Raw genomic sequence first — 17,158 nt, 5'->3', positions numbered from 1 at the left:
GCCACACTACTATTATTGTGAACGCCCCCTTTTCTACTTTTTTACCTCTGTCAAGGAGGTTATGTTTTCGGTCGCGTTTGTTTGTCTGTCTGTCAGCAGGATAACTCAAAAAGTTTTGAACGGATTTTGATGAAATTTGGTGGAGTAGTTGGAAATGACAAGTGGAACAAGTGATTAAATTTTAGTGATGATCCGGATCACGATGCTAACACTTTAGCATGTCTATGGCATTTTCAATGTTAAAAGTTAGCATTAAGCAGTTGCAACTGTCATCACGTTCGGGTGCATTTGTTACCTCCGCCAAGGAGGTTATGTTTTCGCGTTTGTTTGTTTGTCTGTCTGTCAGCAGGCTAACTCCAAAAGTTTTGAACGGATTTTGATGAAATTTTGTGGAGTGGTTGGAAATGACAAGAGGAACAAGTGATTAAATTTTAGTGGTGCTCCAGATCACGATCCGGATCCCGATGCTAACGCTTTAGCATGTCTATGGCATTTTCAGTGTTAAAAGTTAGCATTAAGCAGTTGCAGCTGTCATCATGTTCGGGTGCATTTGTTTTCAAATTGTTATATTTCTTACATTTATTTTTGCTTATATATTAATAATCTAATGATTATTATATACAATTTTAGAGAAACAGACGGAATCTCTTTAGGGTCAGTGACCCTATGGCCTTGTTTTGAGAAGTGTTTCATAAATGTTAAAAAATTAATATATTTGCAGTTTAGTTGAATAATAAATTGAATTTTGTCTCTTATTTGTTTTTGTCTATAAGCACATGCAATATCAATATCAGTGCTCAGATGACAGTAGCTTCTGGGAAAGGTGTAAGTTGCAATAAACTGTGATGCCAAGTGCTAAGGATACATGCTATCCAGTCACAGCAGATGAAACTTTTTTTTTACTACTGAGCAAACATCATTGTTAGACTTTTTTATGTTCAATGATTCCACGGCATGTAGATGTTATGGCATCAGTGACTCCATGGCCTTGACGGAGGTTTGCACTCTGAGTGCTTCTACATAGCCTTAAGAGTGTGCATATCATAAATGATTGGTCTTGTTGGATTTGTGAGAATCTACTGAATCTACTGGTCCCTTGTTTCCCATGTAACAATAGGAAATATACTCAAAACCTGGATTAATCTTTTTAGTCACATTACACTATTATTCTGAACACTACTGTATATTGGTGACTTAATGAACAGTAGATAAAGCTTTACTTGTATCAGATTTTATTTTAAGACACTATCGGTTGTTATAAAAGCACAAATTGGTGAAGTCAAATGTTTAGATTAATGTAGAGAGAGAACAGTAACAGTCCAATAAGAATATGTTGTCTCATCAAATAGTATTCTAATCCATGTGACAGACTGTGTTATAGTTCTGTCATCTTTCCAATATGGGAAAATCTGCTTTTTATGACTAAAATGAGCAAGAAAATGAGACTGAGAAATAGCTCTCTTTTAGTTTATTAATTGCACCAAATTGCATGTGATATTGCAGCAATTTTCTGTGCGAGTTCCCTCAGACCCCCACTAGGTGCTACAGCCCCAACGTCAAAAAAAATTCTTCATGTTCCACTCGCATCACTGTGTATGGCACGTTTACATTTTGGGCTCCAACATCCATAAAATTGTTGTGATCCCTTGTGATAAAGTGAGATAGGATGTGAATACAGTGGTCATGTATTGTGATTTCTGAAAAGCCCATTAAGCAATATGCAAAGACTCATTCTGCATGTGAGTAGATGTTCATTATCTTCTGCTCCTTCACAGCCAATCGTCTTTGTAAGAAAGGCTACAGACGCTGCATAAATGGCCGCTGCATTGGCCACCAGTTCTGGTGTGATGGTACTGATGACTGTGGTGACCACTCAGATGAACTGCCTTGCAATAGTAAGAAATTTCTGTTTTTTTTTTTAAGTGAAATTGGTCCAAAACTTCTCAGTTACTCTCAGACAACAAAAGAATGAAGCTCGTTTTGCACAGTCTTGGATGTTGGCAAAGTTTTGCTTAGCAGAGGTTTTGTTATTGGTTTGGTACATAAGTAAATTTGTGGTAATATCTATACTGCATCAGTCTAGCAGGAAAATAAACTTAACAAAACATAAAGAGCAAATTTTGATACTGCTCTCTGTATAAGCCTGTATTACTTATGTCTTACTTATGTTATTATTATTACTGTGAGTTACGAAGTGATTTGTTTTTTCATTGAATTTTTGAATTAAGAAGAAAATTTCTTTTGTTCCTGCAGTAACTGTGTGTAAAGTGGGAGAGTTTCAGTGCAAAGACGGAAGCTGCATCTCCAACTATAGCCGCTGTGACCAAGTGGTCAACTGTGAGGACGCGAGCGATGAAATGAACTGTCGTGAGTGAATTTACTTTATTCTACTCATTAGTGACAGACAGATATTTTTAAACGGAAAGGTTGACACTCCCATGTGTTTTAAAAACAGGCTGATAATGAGGCCAATGGATAACATTTCGTCCCCTGTTTTCCACAGAACCTACTGACTGCTCCCGTTTCTTCCGTCTGGGGGTGAAAGGAGCTTCCTTCCAGAGCTGTGAGAAAACCACCCTCTGCTATCTGTCCTCATGGGTGTGTGATGGTAACAACGACTGTGGAGACTTTTCCGATGAGAGAAACTGCCCAGGTCGGCTGACGAAGTTGTTTCCCCTGCAAGCACTGGTGCATTCAAAGAGTATCCAACCTTTGGCCATGAAAAATATAATTATTTACCTGGGAGTCTGAAATCCTAATCCCCTTCAAAGTAGTCTCTTTGGGACTGCACAGACTTCACCAAGCCATTCTGCCATTTGGAATGGTCCGGCTGGGCTGTCACATTCCACATAATGTCTTCTTGCCACTCAAATAAAGGCCCTTTTTTGTGTTGTTTTGATCTTGGGGAACAGCCAAAAATCACAGGGAGCCATATCAGGAGAGTAGGGAGCCTTGCTGAGCAAAATGGGTGGGTGCATTGTCATGATGGAGCAGCCAACTTTTGCTGCTACCCCCCCCCCCTCCCCCCACCCCACACACACACACACACACACACCAGAAAATAGCATTACCTTTTAATTAGTATTGTATTTATATGCCAGTAATCTACAGTGGATCCACCATCTTTCAGTGGTGCACAGCATCATGAAGGTGTTGTAGGACCTCCCAATACTCTTTATTAATATTTTGGCCTTCTGGTGCATACTCGTGATTAACTGCTGGTAATTTCATCCACATAAAATCCTTAGAAGATTGCCTTTCATCAGTGAGAAGCTGGATGTCGAGCAACTTCCTACTTTTAAACTCTGATAAGACTGAAATGATGGTTCTTGGTCCAGTGAGACATTGGCATCAATTTGACCAGCTAGCCTAGGCTTGTGTGTCATGCATCACACTGAAAGTGAGGAACCATGGGGTAATTTTTATCCTACGTTGTCCTTTGATTTCCATATTAGAGATATTACAAGGAGTGTGATGATTCGTTCCATCCTGTCTATGGCTGATGCTGAGACCCTGATTCATTTATTTGTTTCTTCTAGATTGGACAACTGCAATGTTCTATTTTCTGGTTTATCACAGTCCAGTATTAGGGGTCTCCAATTGTTTCAAAATCCTGCTGCCAGACTTTAGACATGAAGCAGAAAGTTTGACCACATTACACCCATATTGCCATCTCTTCACTGCCTTCCTGTTCCTGTGAGATCAGATTTTAACATTCTGCTACTAGCCTATAAATTTGTTCACGAACCTTCAACTCTGTACCTAGCTGACCTAATTAAACCCTACGTACCGGCCCGGGCTCTGTGTTCTCAGGGTGCAGGACTACTTTGTGCCTGTAGGGTGAATAAAAAGTCTGTGGGTCACAGAGCTTTCTCTTATTATGCCCCTGTTCTGTGGAATGATCTCCCTGCATCAATAAAACAGTCAGATTCTGTGGAGACTTTCAAGTCCAGACTTAAGACGCACTTATTTTCCCTTTCGTATGATTAGCATATTGCCATAGTATGTTACTATGCTTTTTACCCTTTTAAATTAATTTCATTAGGAAACGTAGCATGCTGTGGCCTCAATTTTATCTAAATTCTGGGTGTTTTCTTGAAGCTTAGGGCTAGTGGTCGGTGATCACCTTAGTATTTCTTCTGTTTTTCTTGTTGCTTAATGCTGACAAATTATACTGTACCTGTTATCTTTCTGATGCCTGTTGATTTGCTCTCTGTTAGAGGTGCAGCTCCATCCAGAGATGGCTGTGGTGTCTGTTTCTGCAACCCTCCTGTCCTGTGCACCTGCAACATTTCCTGTTTATTCATTTTGTGAATTGTTTTGTAATTTGTGTCGGTAGCATGGCCCAAGCAGAGGGTCGCCCCTTTGAGTCTGGTCTGCTTGAGGTTTCTTCCTCAAATCATCAGAGGGAGTTTTTCCTTACCGCTGTCGCCTGTGTGCTTGCTCTGGGGGTTGGTAAGGTTAGACCTTGCTTCTCTGAAGCGCCTTGAGGCACCTTTGTTGTGATTTGGCGCTCTATATACAGTGAGGAAAATAAGTATTTGAACACCCTGTGATTTTGAAAGTTCTCCCACTTAGAAATCATGGAGGGGTCTAAAATTTTCATCTTAGGTGCATGTTCACTGTGAGAGACACAGTCTAAAAAAAATCCGGAAATCACAATGTATGATTTTTTTAAATAATTTATTTGTATGTTACTGCTGCAAATAAGTATTTGAACACCTACCAACCAGCAAGAATTCTGGCTCACACAGACCTGTTAATTTTTCTTTAAGAAGCCCTCTTATTCTGCACTCTTTACCTGTATTAATTGCACCTGTTTGAACTTGTTACCTGTATAAAAGACACCTGTTCACACACTCAATCAATCACACTCCAACCCGTCCGCCATAGCCAAGACAAAAGAGTTGTCTAAGGACACCAGGGACAAAACTGTAGACCTGCACAAGGCTGGGATGGACTACAGGACAACAGGCAAGCAGTTTGGTAGAAGACAACAACTGTTATGATTATTTATTAGAAAGTGGAAGGAAGACAACAACTGTTATGATTATTTATTAGAAAGTGGAAGAAACACAAGATGACTGTCAATCTCCCTCAGTCTGGGATTCCATGCAAGCTCTCACTTTGTGGGGTAAGGATGATTCTGAGAAAGCTCAGAACTACACAGGAGGACCTGGTCAATGACCTGAAGAGAGCTGGGACCACAGTCACAAAGATTACATTAGTAACACATGATGCTGTCATGGTTTAAAATACTGCAGGGCAGCAAGGTCCCCCTGCTCAAGCCAGCTTATGTCCAGGCCCGTTTGAAGTTCACCAGTGATCATCTGCATGATCCAGAGGAGGCATGGGAGAAGGTCATGTGGTCAGATGAGACCAGAATAGAGCTTTTTGGAATCAACTCCACTTACCATGTTTGGAGGATGAGAACAACCCCAAGAAAACCATCCCAACCGTGAAGCATGGGGGTGGAAACATCATACTCTGGAGGTGCTCTTCTGCAAAGGGGACAGGATGACTGCACCGTATTGACGGGAGGATGGATGGGGTCATGTATTGTGAGATTTTGGCAAACAACCTCCTTCCCTCAGTAAGTGCATTGAAGATGGGTCATGGCTGGGTCTTCCAGCGTGACAATGACCCCAAACACACAGCCAGGGCAACTAAGGGGGAACTCTGTAAGAAGCATTTCAAGGTCCCACAGTGGCCTGGCCAGTCTCCAGACCTGAACTCAATAGAAAATCTTTGGAGGGAGCTGAAACTCCAAACCTGAAAGATCTAGAGAAGATCTGTATGGAGGAGTGGACCAAAATCCCTGCTGCAGTGTGTGAAAACCTGGTGAAAAACTACAGGAAACATTTGACCTCTGTAATTGCAAACAAAGGCTACTGTACCAAATATTAACATTGATTTTCACAGGTGTTCAAATACTTATTTGCAGCAGTAACATACAAATAAATTATTAAAAAAATCATACATTGTGATTAGCGATTTTTTTTTTTTTTTGATTATGTCTCTCACAGTGGACATGCACCTAAGATGAAAATTTCAGACCCCTACATGAGAGTCAAAGAAAAGAGTTAATATCACTGACATTGCTTGCGCAACTGCCATGCTTCCTTTGACCCCGGTGATGTTGGATGTTTCCATTACGATGACTGAAATGTAGTTTTTGGTTTGTATCCATAAATCCATGTCTTCACCAGTGATGATGGTGTTCAGGAAGTTGCAGTCACTGTTTGCACATTCCATCATGTTCTGTGAGACTTCCAGGCATAGTTGCTTCTGTTTTGCCGTTAGCAGCTTCAGCATGAATTTCACTGACACTCTCCACATGCCCAGTGGAATATACCAAGCCCGTGTTTATCCCCACCTCGTCTGCAAGTTCTTGGATGATGACATGACAGTCATCCATGACCAAAGCTCGTGTTCTGTCAGTCACTTGGCCATTTTGCTTCTGGATGGTCTACCAGAACGTGCTTTTCTTTCCTCTAATATACACCCACTTTTGAAGTGGTTATACCACTCCTGTATTTACGTTATCTCATGGCATCATTGCCAAAAGCCTGCTGAATCTTGCGAATGGTTTCCACTTGGGTATCACCAAGTTTTTGGCAAAATTTGATGCAGTACTTTTGCTCAAGTCCTTCCGTCATGTAGCAAATAAGAATTCGACGGGTGCTCAGTACACGTTTACTCTTAGGCTGACTGCTGGCGACTGATGTGCTCTGCGGGTGGGAAAAAATGTGCAAATAACAACTCATATGCTTCATTTGATTCTGTGGGATTGAAATAAGATCGGATACTTTTTGAATGCCCATTGTATTGTTGCTTTTTGCATCTCCAACCTGCCAAAGGTTTGACATATTCTGTGTTGCAGACAAAAGAAAGCTCAAGTGTCCAGTCAACTTCTTTGCATGTCCCAGCGGTCGCTGCATTCCTATGAGTTGGACATGTGACAAGGAGAATGACTGTGAGAACGGCGCTGATGAGACTCACTGCGGTGAGTCGACTACACTTACGTCCACCACCAAATGTACCAGAAAGACCAGAGTTCTTCTCAAGGGAGTCTTACTGCACTCAGGAAAATGTGACTTTGAAATACGGTGAATAAAATGATTGTTCAGAAAGTTGAGCTCTCTATGCCCTCTCTTACAGACAAATTTTGTACGTCCACTCAGTTTGAGTGTAAAAACCACCGCTGCATTTCCAGCCACTGGGTGTGTGATGGCTCTGATGACTGTGGTGACGGCTCTGATGAGGACCAGCAGTGCAGTATGTGACACGTTAATTACACTCACCACCGTGGAAGTACTTTCTTCCACAGCCAGCAGAGACATTTCTTCATGTTACATCATCAACTCCCACAGAATCCAAGACCTGTAGTCCTGAGGCATTCCAGTGCCCGGGTTCCAACATGTGTGTGCCTCAACGCTGGAAGTGCGACGGAGACAAAGACTGTCCTGATGGAGCTGATGAGAGTGTGAAGGCTGGCTGCAGTGAGTCAAACAGTTACACCAAATCTGTCTGTTTTGTGCCTTGAAGGTCAGAAACCCTACAGGACTGTTTCTTGCCCGTTGACCAAAAATGTGTTTTGTTTCACTTCTAGTGTACACAAACAGCACGTGTGATGTCGAGAATGAGTTCATGTGCCAAAACAGACAGTGTATTCCCAAGCACTTCGTGTGCGATCATGACATTGACTGCTCTGATGGCTCAGATGAGTCCCTAGAATGTGGTGAGTAGTGTATGTTTTATTTTTGTGGGAGATAACTGAGGGCCTGAGTGGAATGGTAGAAAACTGAGGTTCCAAAATAGGTTGAGAGAGAATTTAGGTTGACCTCAATATTACTGACAGTGTATAACAGGATGTCTTACTGGGCTTTAAGTTGTCCAAAATATAAGGCACCCACTGTCCTTGAATCTTCATATGTGATAGAGAAGTTAAAGACAAACATATTAACAGAGGAAGATATCTTGCATCAGTATTCTATACCCGCTTATTCCAGTTTAGGATCACTACGGGGTGGGGGATTTGGGAGCCGGAGCCTTTCCCAGCAGTCGTAGTGCATGAGGCGTGGCGCACCCTGGATAAGATGCTAGTCTATCGCAGGGCATATAAATATGCAGTGCATTTGGAAAGTATTCACAGCACTTCACTTTTTCGACATTTTGTTATGTTATTTTGTTCCCCTCAAAATTCTACACACGATACCCCATAATGACAATGTGAAAAAAGTCCACATCCTACATCCTGTTCCACTGATCATCCTTGAGATGTTTCTAGCTTAATTGGGGTAAATTCAGTTGATCCATCATCTGTAAATGGAAGATGTTCAGATTCACCAGGACTCTCTAAACTGAGCAGTCGGGGGAGAAGGACCTTAGTCAGGGAGGTGACCAAGAACTTGATGGTCACTCTGTCAGTGCTCCAGCATTCCTCTGTGGGGAGAGGAGAACCTTCCAGAAGGACAACCATCTCTGCAGCAATCCACCAATCGGGCCTTTATGGGAAAAAGCATAGGTCCGGATGACTGGGGTAGACATTCGGCGCAGAGCACTGGACGCAACATATTTTGGGATTACTGGAAGTGTCCTTGCTTGGTTGATGTCATACCTGTCCAATCATTCTCATTGTGTTGTGTATAATAACACTACCTCTGGCCTTGGTGACATGACATTTGGGGTTCCACAGGGGTCTGTGTTAGGCCCGTGGCTTTTCTCCCATTATATAGCGCGCCTTGGGCATATTCTGCAGCATTATGGGATTGCCTTTTTTGTTATGCTGACGATACTCAATTGTACATGGCAATAACTGCTGGTAATCTTAACCATATAAAATCCTCAGAAGATTGCCTTGCATCAGTGAGAAGGTGGTTGTCTAGTAACTTCCTACTCTTAAACTTTGATAAGACTGAAATGATGGTTCTTGGTCCAGCCAGACATCGGCATCAATTTGACCAGCTGGCGCTTAGTTTGGGTTTGTGTATTATACATCATACGGACAAAGTGAGGAATCTTGGGGTACTTTTTGATCCTATGTTGTCCTTTGAACTCCACATTAGAGATATTACGAGGACTGCCTTCTTCCATCTGTGAAACATAGTGAAGATTTGTCCCATCCTGTCTATGGCTGATGCTGAGACTCTGATACATGTATTTATCTCTTCTAGATTGGATTACTGCAATGCTTTATTTTCTGGTCTGCCGCAGTCCAGTAGTAGGGGTCTTGAATTAGTGCAGAAAGCTGCTGCCAGACTTCTGGCACAAAGTAGAAAGTTTGACCACATTACACCCATTCTGGCATCCCCTCATTGGCTTCCGGTTTCTGCCAGATTGTATTTTAAAGTCCTGTTGCTGGTGTATAAAATTGTTCATGAACTGGCTCCTTCCTACCTGGCGGGCTTGGTCAAACCCTACGTACCGGCGCAGCCCTTGTGTGTTCCAAGGGTGAATAAAAAGTCTGTGGGGTATAGAGCCTTCTCTTACCATGGCCCTGTTTTCTGGAACGATCTACCTGCAGCTATGAGGCTGTCCGACACAGTCCGACTTTTAAATCAAGATTGAAGACCCACTTTTTTAGACTGTCTTATTGTTCATTTATTATGTTTTTATGTTTGCTTTGTAATTTCTTTTTATTCTACTATGTTTTACCTTTTTATTGTGCCCTTTTCAATTTTAATTCACTTTGTGCTGCTATGAATTGTGTGTTGTGTGAAGCGCCTTGAGGCGACTCTGTCCTGAGATGGCGCTATATAAATTGATAAAATTGAATTGAATTGAACACTCTGCTACTGTATGCAAGTCTACGTTAACACCGCGCTACTCTACACCATGCCTCCGCAATTGTACGCTACCCTACATCAGTCCGGCAAAAAATTATTTTAGGTTTTGCATTGCTAGATTTTATTCATCCCGTTGGACTGTGCTGAACTTTGCTCTCAGTGAAGCCTCCAAACCACAGAAGAAGAGGTGGGCCAAAGCTTCCCCCCTGTGCGCAACATATGCAGCCATTCCTGCATAATAGATACGTAGCACAATGCAACGCTATGCAGACCCGGTGTGAAAGGGTCTTAACCAGTCAACCAGTCAATGGTTGGAGCCCAACAAGCCACTATTGTGACATACATGTGTGGCAGTAGAAAAGACTTATGAAAGAGGATGAACTGCTGCCCAGTGAAGAATCACGTCAAATCACACAACTAAGCAATTAAGTTGAGGGATGCGGGGTCCGGTGGGGCCGGGGTGTGCGGCCTACTCCCTGCACCGTGCCTCTCCCTTCCGCCGACTGCCTGGGGTTAGGCCTCACGTGTCACACCCTTTTAATGCACTTTACTAGCTCAGTACTTGCATGCACATTATAGGGTTCATATACATTCACGGTCAGGTGTTGGTGATAGATTTGCAAGGCAGTCTGTGGCGCAGCAGTACACTGTACATCCGCCGCTCCTGCCCTGCTTTTAATACATACGCTTCATTTCTACACATTTAGTAGACACATTCACCAATTTAGAGTCAGGGGTTTTGGTCCCGCCCCTTGTCTGGGGGCCGGATCTCGCCGTCGTTGGCTCGGTGGTCCCTCCCCAGGCTTGGGGTTTGGTCGTGCTGGCCCCCTTTTGTGGGCCTACACCGGCGCCCTGTGTGCTTCCCCTTGTGTGTGAGGTTGCTTCCTGTGCCTCCGTGAGGGGGAGTTCAGTGTGGGGGTGCATTTTGGTTCTGTCTGAGCCGTTCATCGGGCTGCCCCGGTGGACCTGGTGGGTGCCATTCCTGGCCCCTGTGCCCTTCTACTGTCCATTTTCTCCTTGTTTTCCTGGAGCCCTGCATCCTAGACCCATTTCCATCAGTTGTATGCAATCACCATATGGCTCCTGGCATGCCGGAGTGGTCCACGTCATATGGTAAGGTTCTGTACTTTTGCCTTGGCCCAACACACCGGTCACAGTAGTGATCGGATATTTAGCTGTGATCTGGGTCTCTGTGTGTGGATGGTCAGGTGTTTGTGTCCGTCACCACAGTTCGGTTTTGGGTGTTCTCAAGGGGATTGAGACTCTGGTGTCCTAGACTAGGGTATGAACACTCACTAACTAGACAACAGACTGTTGCTGTCACTACTGGTTCATTTTATTTATTTATTTGTTTTTATTTATTTCCTTTATATAGCGCCAAATCACAACAGAGTTGCTCCAAGGCGCTTCACACAGGCAAGGTCTAACCTTACCAACCCCCAGAGCAACAGTGGTAAGGAAAAACTTCCTCTGAGGAAGAAACCTCAAGCAGACCAGACTCAAAGGGGTGACCCTCTGATTGGGCCATGCTACAAACATAAATTACAGAAATAATTCACAGAACAATTCACGGACAAATATACAAGAATTGCTGTTGATGCACAGGACAGGAGGATCGCCAACATAAACACAACTCCCATCTCTGGATGGAGCTGCACCTTAAACAGAGAAAAAACAGAATCAGGCATCAGAAAGACAAAAAATACTGTATAATTTGCCAGCATTAATCAACAAGAAAAACAGAAGAAATACTAAGGTGATTGCCGGCCGCTAGCCCTAAGCTTCACTAAAAGACCCAGAATTCAGGTGAAGTTGAGGCAGCGGCCTGCTCCAATTATTAACATGAATTAAAAGAGTAGAAAGCGTAAAACAAAACTGTACCAGTATGCTAGCCATATGAAAGGGAAAATAAGTGCGTCTTAAGTCTGGACTTGAAAGTTTCCACAGAATCTGATTGTTTTATTGACGCAGGGAGATCATTCATTCATATGTGGTTGTTTGTCCTAGTATGTTGTATCATTGGGGTTTCGTCTCCTTGGTGTCTCACGTTTCATCACTTCACAGTTATTACTGTCACCACTTGTCTTTTGTTCTTGTCTGTCTTCATCTTGTTTTGGTGGTCAGCCATTCCTGATAGAAGTTATTTGTTAGCTTTAAATAAAATGTTATAGGCAGATCAGGAAGGGCAGAAGGTCACACACGCACACCATGTTCACTCATGCACTACATGCTATCTGTCTTGTAAGAACAAATTGGATATACGAGGTCTATTAGAAAAGTATCCGACCTTATTATTTTTTTCAAAAACCATATGGATTTGAATCACGTGTGATTACATCAGACATGCTTGAACCCTCGTGGGCATGCAAGAGTTTTTTCACGCCTGTCGGTTACGTCATTCGCCTGTGGGCAGTCTTTGAGTGAGGAGTCGTCCACCCGCTCGTCGATTTTTTTCATTGTTTAGGAATGGCTCAGAGACTGTTGCTTTGTTTGATAAAAATTTTTTCAAAACTGTAAGGCACAACTGAGTGGACACCATTCAATAAATTCAGCTGGTTTTCGGTAAAAAATTTTAACGGCTGATGAGAGATTTTGGTCTGGTAGTGTCGCTTTAAGGACGGTCCACGGCGCCTGACGGCGATCTGCGCTTCGAGGCGGCAGCGTCTCGCCGTTTCAAGTTGAAAACTTCCACATTTCAGGCTCTGTTGACGCAGTAAGTCGTCAGAGAACAGAGAACTTTCAGAAGAAGTCGGCATGAGGAGTTTATTCGGACATTCCATTGTTAACGGTCATTTTGTAATGAAAGAACGTGCGGGCAGAGTCGCATGTCGGGCTGGACCCGACCGCGGGGGGTCGCGGCAGGAAAAACACCTCCGTTGGAAATCTTAACGGGCAAGTTGGAACATGCCCAAGCTGTTAAACAATTTCTCAGTTACTCACTTGTTGAAAGCCATTAAAAGCCGCCTGAATTCTACAAATGGTTTTCAACACGGAGGTGTTTATCCTGTCGCGGCGCACACAGATTTGCCAAGTCGTCACGGAAACGACTCGGCGAATTTGCGCGTACGTCTTTCATTAAAAAAATGTCCTTAAACAGTGGAATGTCCGCATAAATTCCTCATGCCGGCCTCTTCTGAATCTTCTCTGTTCTCTCACGATGTCCTGGGTGAATTAAGCCTTAAATTAGGATGTTTTCAGCTCGAAACAGGCCGACGACAGCGCCTGGAAGCGCTGCAGGACGTCCCGCTCCGTGGGAAGTCCTTACACCGACAGAAACACCCCATAATCTCTCATCAGCCGTTAAACTTTTCACAGAAAACCAGCTTAATTTCTCGAATAGTGTCCACTCGGATATTCCTCACAGGTCCAGAAAAAATTTTGATAAAGCAACACGCGCCGTCTCGAGCAGCGTGTGAAACAAAGGAATTCAGCCGAGAGGGCGGGACCACATCTCACTCAAGGCCTGCCCACAGGGAAATGACGTCACCGACACGCGTGAAAATACTCACGCATGCGCACGAGGGTTCAAGCATGATTGGTGTAATCGCATGTCATTCAAATCCATATAGTTAAAAAAAAAAATAAAAGGGTCGGTTTATTATCTAAGAGACCTCGTATGTGTATATATGTATATAAATAGTTCTGCCAGTTTGGCATTTACCATCACTATATATGCAGACAGGAAAAAAAGTTGAGTAATGCAGAAAATAAGATTTGGTCAGTGACACAGCTTCTGTAAATCACTGTTCCTCTGTCAGCCATTGATAGAATACTGTGAAACTTTGTGAATAAATGTGGGTAAAAAGGCATTCTTGATTATTTCTGTCATAGTAAAACAAAGACACGAGAACCTGATTTATGAATGTTTTAGCTGTATCGCCACCCGTAGCTGAGGTCAAGCGTGACTGTATTGTTGTTCTGGTGTAGAATACCCAACGTGTGGTCCAGATGAGTTCCGCTGTGCCAATGGTCGCTGCCTCAACCAGAAGAAATGGGAGTGTGATGGAGAGTTTGACTGTCAGGATCGCTCTGATGAAGCCCCCAAGAACCCTCGTTGTACTGACTCAGGTATGGATCAGGCTGTACTGAAAATGAGGTGTGAACAATATGGAAAATGTGGTGGTGAGACAGGCCATCCTGAATCGAACTGGCACTAATTTAATGTGCCACGTGTGATTTCAGAGAAGACGTGTAATGAGTCGGCCTTTACGTGCCATAACGGAAAGTGTTTGAATGAGACTCTGCTGTGTGACCGTAATGACGACTGTGGAGACGGCTCCGATGAACTCAACTGCTTCATCAATGAGTGTCTGAACAGTAAGCTGAGCGGCTGCTCACAGCTCTGTGATGACCTCAAGATTGGCTTTAAGGTAAGTTAAGTAACATTTGAGTCAGTCTCTACGATAGCACTTGGTAGAACTTCAGAAATGAGTTTAATCTTTGAACCTACAGACTTTAGTGGTCTACATGAGGAGAAATCTCATGTCTGGTGCTCAGTTATGTTCGCCATAATAGCAGTGTGTATTAGTGGTTGAGGAGGTCCTTAAATAAAAGCTCAGGCATGTGGTTATGTAAGAGGAAAACATGTTTTTACTCTCTTTCTAGAAAGGAGTCCAGTCTTAGAACAGCTTGAACTCTTTGTGAACTCTCATGCCTGCAGTGTTGTGGCTGCAGCCAAATCTTCACTTGCAATTTATTATGTACCATTTGAAATAATGAAATTATTCAGCTTTAAAGCAGCAAAAGTGTTGACGGTACTACAATCACTATTTGAAACCGGTATCTGCACAACTGTCATGATCCATTTGCACTTATTTATTTTGACCACATACTAACTTGCAATTATGTGCAAACTTACACAGTAATAAAAGATTTCAAAGTGTGATACTAAAGTGGCCTTACATTTTACAGTCTGTGATCATTTGAAGCAGCAGGTGAAGCCGTTGTCGATGTTTAAAAGAAAGACTCTTTACCGTGTCCTTTGATTCAGTTTCTCAAATTTTGAGAAATTTTGAGACTAGGCAGGTTTACATTATCTTCCAATGTGTGCACTGTGATGTGGCGAATGAAATGTATGCTTAATAGAAATGTAGAAAGAAGTAAAAAAAATGGATCACATTCTGCCAATATTGAATTCAAGAAAACAATGAATGGCAGTATTTATCAGGACTTACCCATGTGTTGTCATGACAGCTGGAACAGAGATGTTTGGTGATCCCAGCAGCTTTACAGGAGAATGAAGGTCCAACTGTTGAGAGTTCTAATGTTTCCTGTCTTAGGTCACTAATTGATATCCAAGTCTCACAGCCATACACTCAGTGAGATGACATTTTGGCCATGTGACACCTTTCTCTGGGCATCATCCTTCATGGAGGTGCCTCAGTGTTGAGGACCACAACAACTGGAAAAGGCCAAAGGAAAGGTCACATTCTGCTTTGTTGTGGTAAATAGATGGCTCCTTTTGAGAGGTGGTGATGGACCAGTTGTCTGCCTCGGTGGTTGCCGTTCAGGACCCAAGCCTGTTCCACGGTGTGATGGATGCGGTGGTCCATAGCACCATCGCATGTTTCCTCACCTAACCTGAAGTCATTTTCACTTTTACCACACAAGCACATAAGTCAACCATGCTGTAGGAGGATTATTTCATGGCAATTTCTGTCCTTCCCCAAAAAGGGTATAAGCATTCTGAAATCGACTCCTCTCACATTTTTAGGAGGAATTTCATAAAACTTGGTACAAGTCCTTGCTATAGGTTGGTAATTCGCATATTATCATATCGTTCAAGTTGGGCCAATTTTACCAGAGTTATGGCCCTTTATTGACGAATCTAGATTCCGTCAGTTTCATGAGTGGATGCCTGCATTCTGAAATCAACTCCTCTTACATTTTTGGAAGGAATTTCTTGAAACTTGGTACAAGTCCTTGTTATAGGTTGGTAAGGTGCATATTATCATATTGTTTGAGTTTTGCCCATTTTACCAGAGTTTGGCTCTTGATTACCCAATCTATACTCTGTCAGTTCCATGAATGGGTGCCTGCATTCTGTAATCAACTCCTCTCACACTTTTAGATGAAATTTCATGTAACTTGGTACAAATCATTGTTATAGGTTGGTAATATGCACGTTGTAATATTGTACAAGATTGACACATTTTAGCAGAGTTGTGGCCCTTGATTAACAAACCTAGACACTGTTAGTTTCATGAGTTAGTGTCTGCATTCTGAAATCAATTCCTGACATTTAGGATGGATTTCAGAAATACTGGTACAAGTCATTGAAATGTTATCAGAATGTAGCCAGCGCTTGTACAGTGCCTGTAGCAGCATTTGCCAGCAGGGGATATTGTGCTCTCAGAGCACTCCTGTTTTAATTTTATTCTTTGCATTCAAAACATAAAACCATACAATGTTGTTGATTAAAAACAAAATCCTGGCACATGAAATAAATGCTGAGGATAACAAAAGAAATTCATCATATTGATATTCTGGTCCTGTGACCTTGCAGTCATAGCGTTTTATACAGAACTCAAAAGCAACTCGACATGTTGTTTTAGTTGTCAAGATGTTGATTCACTCATCCAAGTTGCTCCTTTGGTGTAAATGCTTGTTTTCACGTTCTTGTTGCTGCATGTCTGCATGGTCTTGACCGGCATAGAGAGATTGTTTTATGAGTGCGTGCTTTTTATCATTCTCAAACAGTTTTCAGCATTATCCAAGCATACTATGTTATCATCTCTCTCCAGAGGACACTTTATCATAAAGAAGGCCTTTACCTGTGCTTACTGTGTGCTGAAATTCATCTTCATTCCTCAATGTTTGATTTAAGAATTAAGGTCTTCTATCTGCCCCATTTATTGATGTTTCCAGCCCATCACCAGATCTCACTGTTAAATTTCTCCAATCACCTTGTTTTGATTTGCCACAGATCTGTTGCACTGTTTAGAGGGCATCATGCCGATATATCATAACACTTCTGCATTATTTGATTACCCATAATTCTCTTTGAGATCCAAAGTCATAACCCTTCAGAACTGATAAATGATGAACTTGTTCCATTAGGAGCAGAATCACTCCCCTTGTGGAAAGTTATGGTTTCCAGATCAGTTTACTTTAGACTGAACAAGCCATTTGAAATGTCTTTAAAAGCAAAACAGCAAGTCTAGTTTCTTTGACTTCTGAAAAACTTCACCTGGGTGACTCTTTAACAGCTATTTATACAGTGTATTTCACAGCTGCAAATAAATTTTGCGCTGATCTTGATATATCAAAAATGTGTTTTCATGTGTTACACTTTATTGAGCAATTCCATTTCACAAGTTTTTCTGATGAGTCCAGATAAAAAGTCAGATATGGATGAATGTGTAGCTCGT

At 42.3% G+C, this 17,158-nt stretch overlaps 1 protein-coding gene across 1 annotated transcript in view; it reads left to right on the top strand.

Annotated features, from left to right (window-relative positions):
• lrp1ab (low density lipoprotein receptor-related protein 1Ab) overlaps positions 1–17,158 on the top strand; it is a 408,853-nt gene that overhangs the window by 323,090 nt on the left and 68,605 nt on the right. Inside the window, exons 47-55 of the mRNA XM_034172428.1 lie at positions 1,776–1,895; positions 2,254–2,367; positions 2,504–2,653; positions 6,884–7,006; positions 7,162–7,278; positions 7,374–7,502; positions 7,613–7,741; positions 13,716–13,856; positions 13,971–14,158. Of these exons, the coding sequence (XP_034028319.1) occupies positions 1,776–1,895; positions 2,254–2,367; positions 2,504–2,653; positions 6,884–7,006; positions 7,162–7,278; positions 7,374–7,502; positions 7,613–7,741; positions 13,716–13,856; positions 13,971–14,158 (1,211 nt within the window). The remainder of the gene's footprint in view (positions 1–1,775; positions 1,896–2,253; positions 2,368–2,503; positions 2,654–6,883; positions 7,007–7,161; positions 7,279–7,373; positions 7,503–7,612; positions 7,742–13,715; positions 13,857–13,970; positions 14,159–17,158) is intronic.

The sequence above is a fragment of the Thalassophryne amazonica genome, chromosome 6 (assembly GCF_902500255.1).
Source record: "Thalassophryne amazonica chromosome 6, fThaAma1.1, whole genome shotgun sequence".
Lineage (NCBI taxonomy): Eukaryota > Metazoa > Chordata > Actinopteri > Batrachoidiformes > Batrachoididae > Thalassophryne > Thalassophryne amazonica.
Note: the sequence above shows the minus strand (reverse complement) of the source record. Positions and strands in the feature narration are given on the sequence as shown.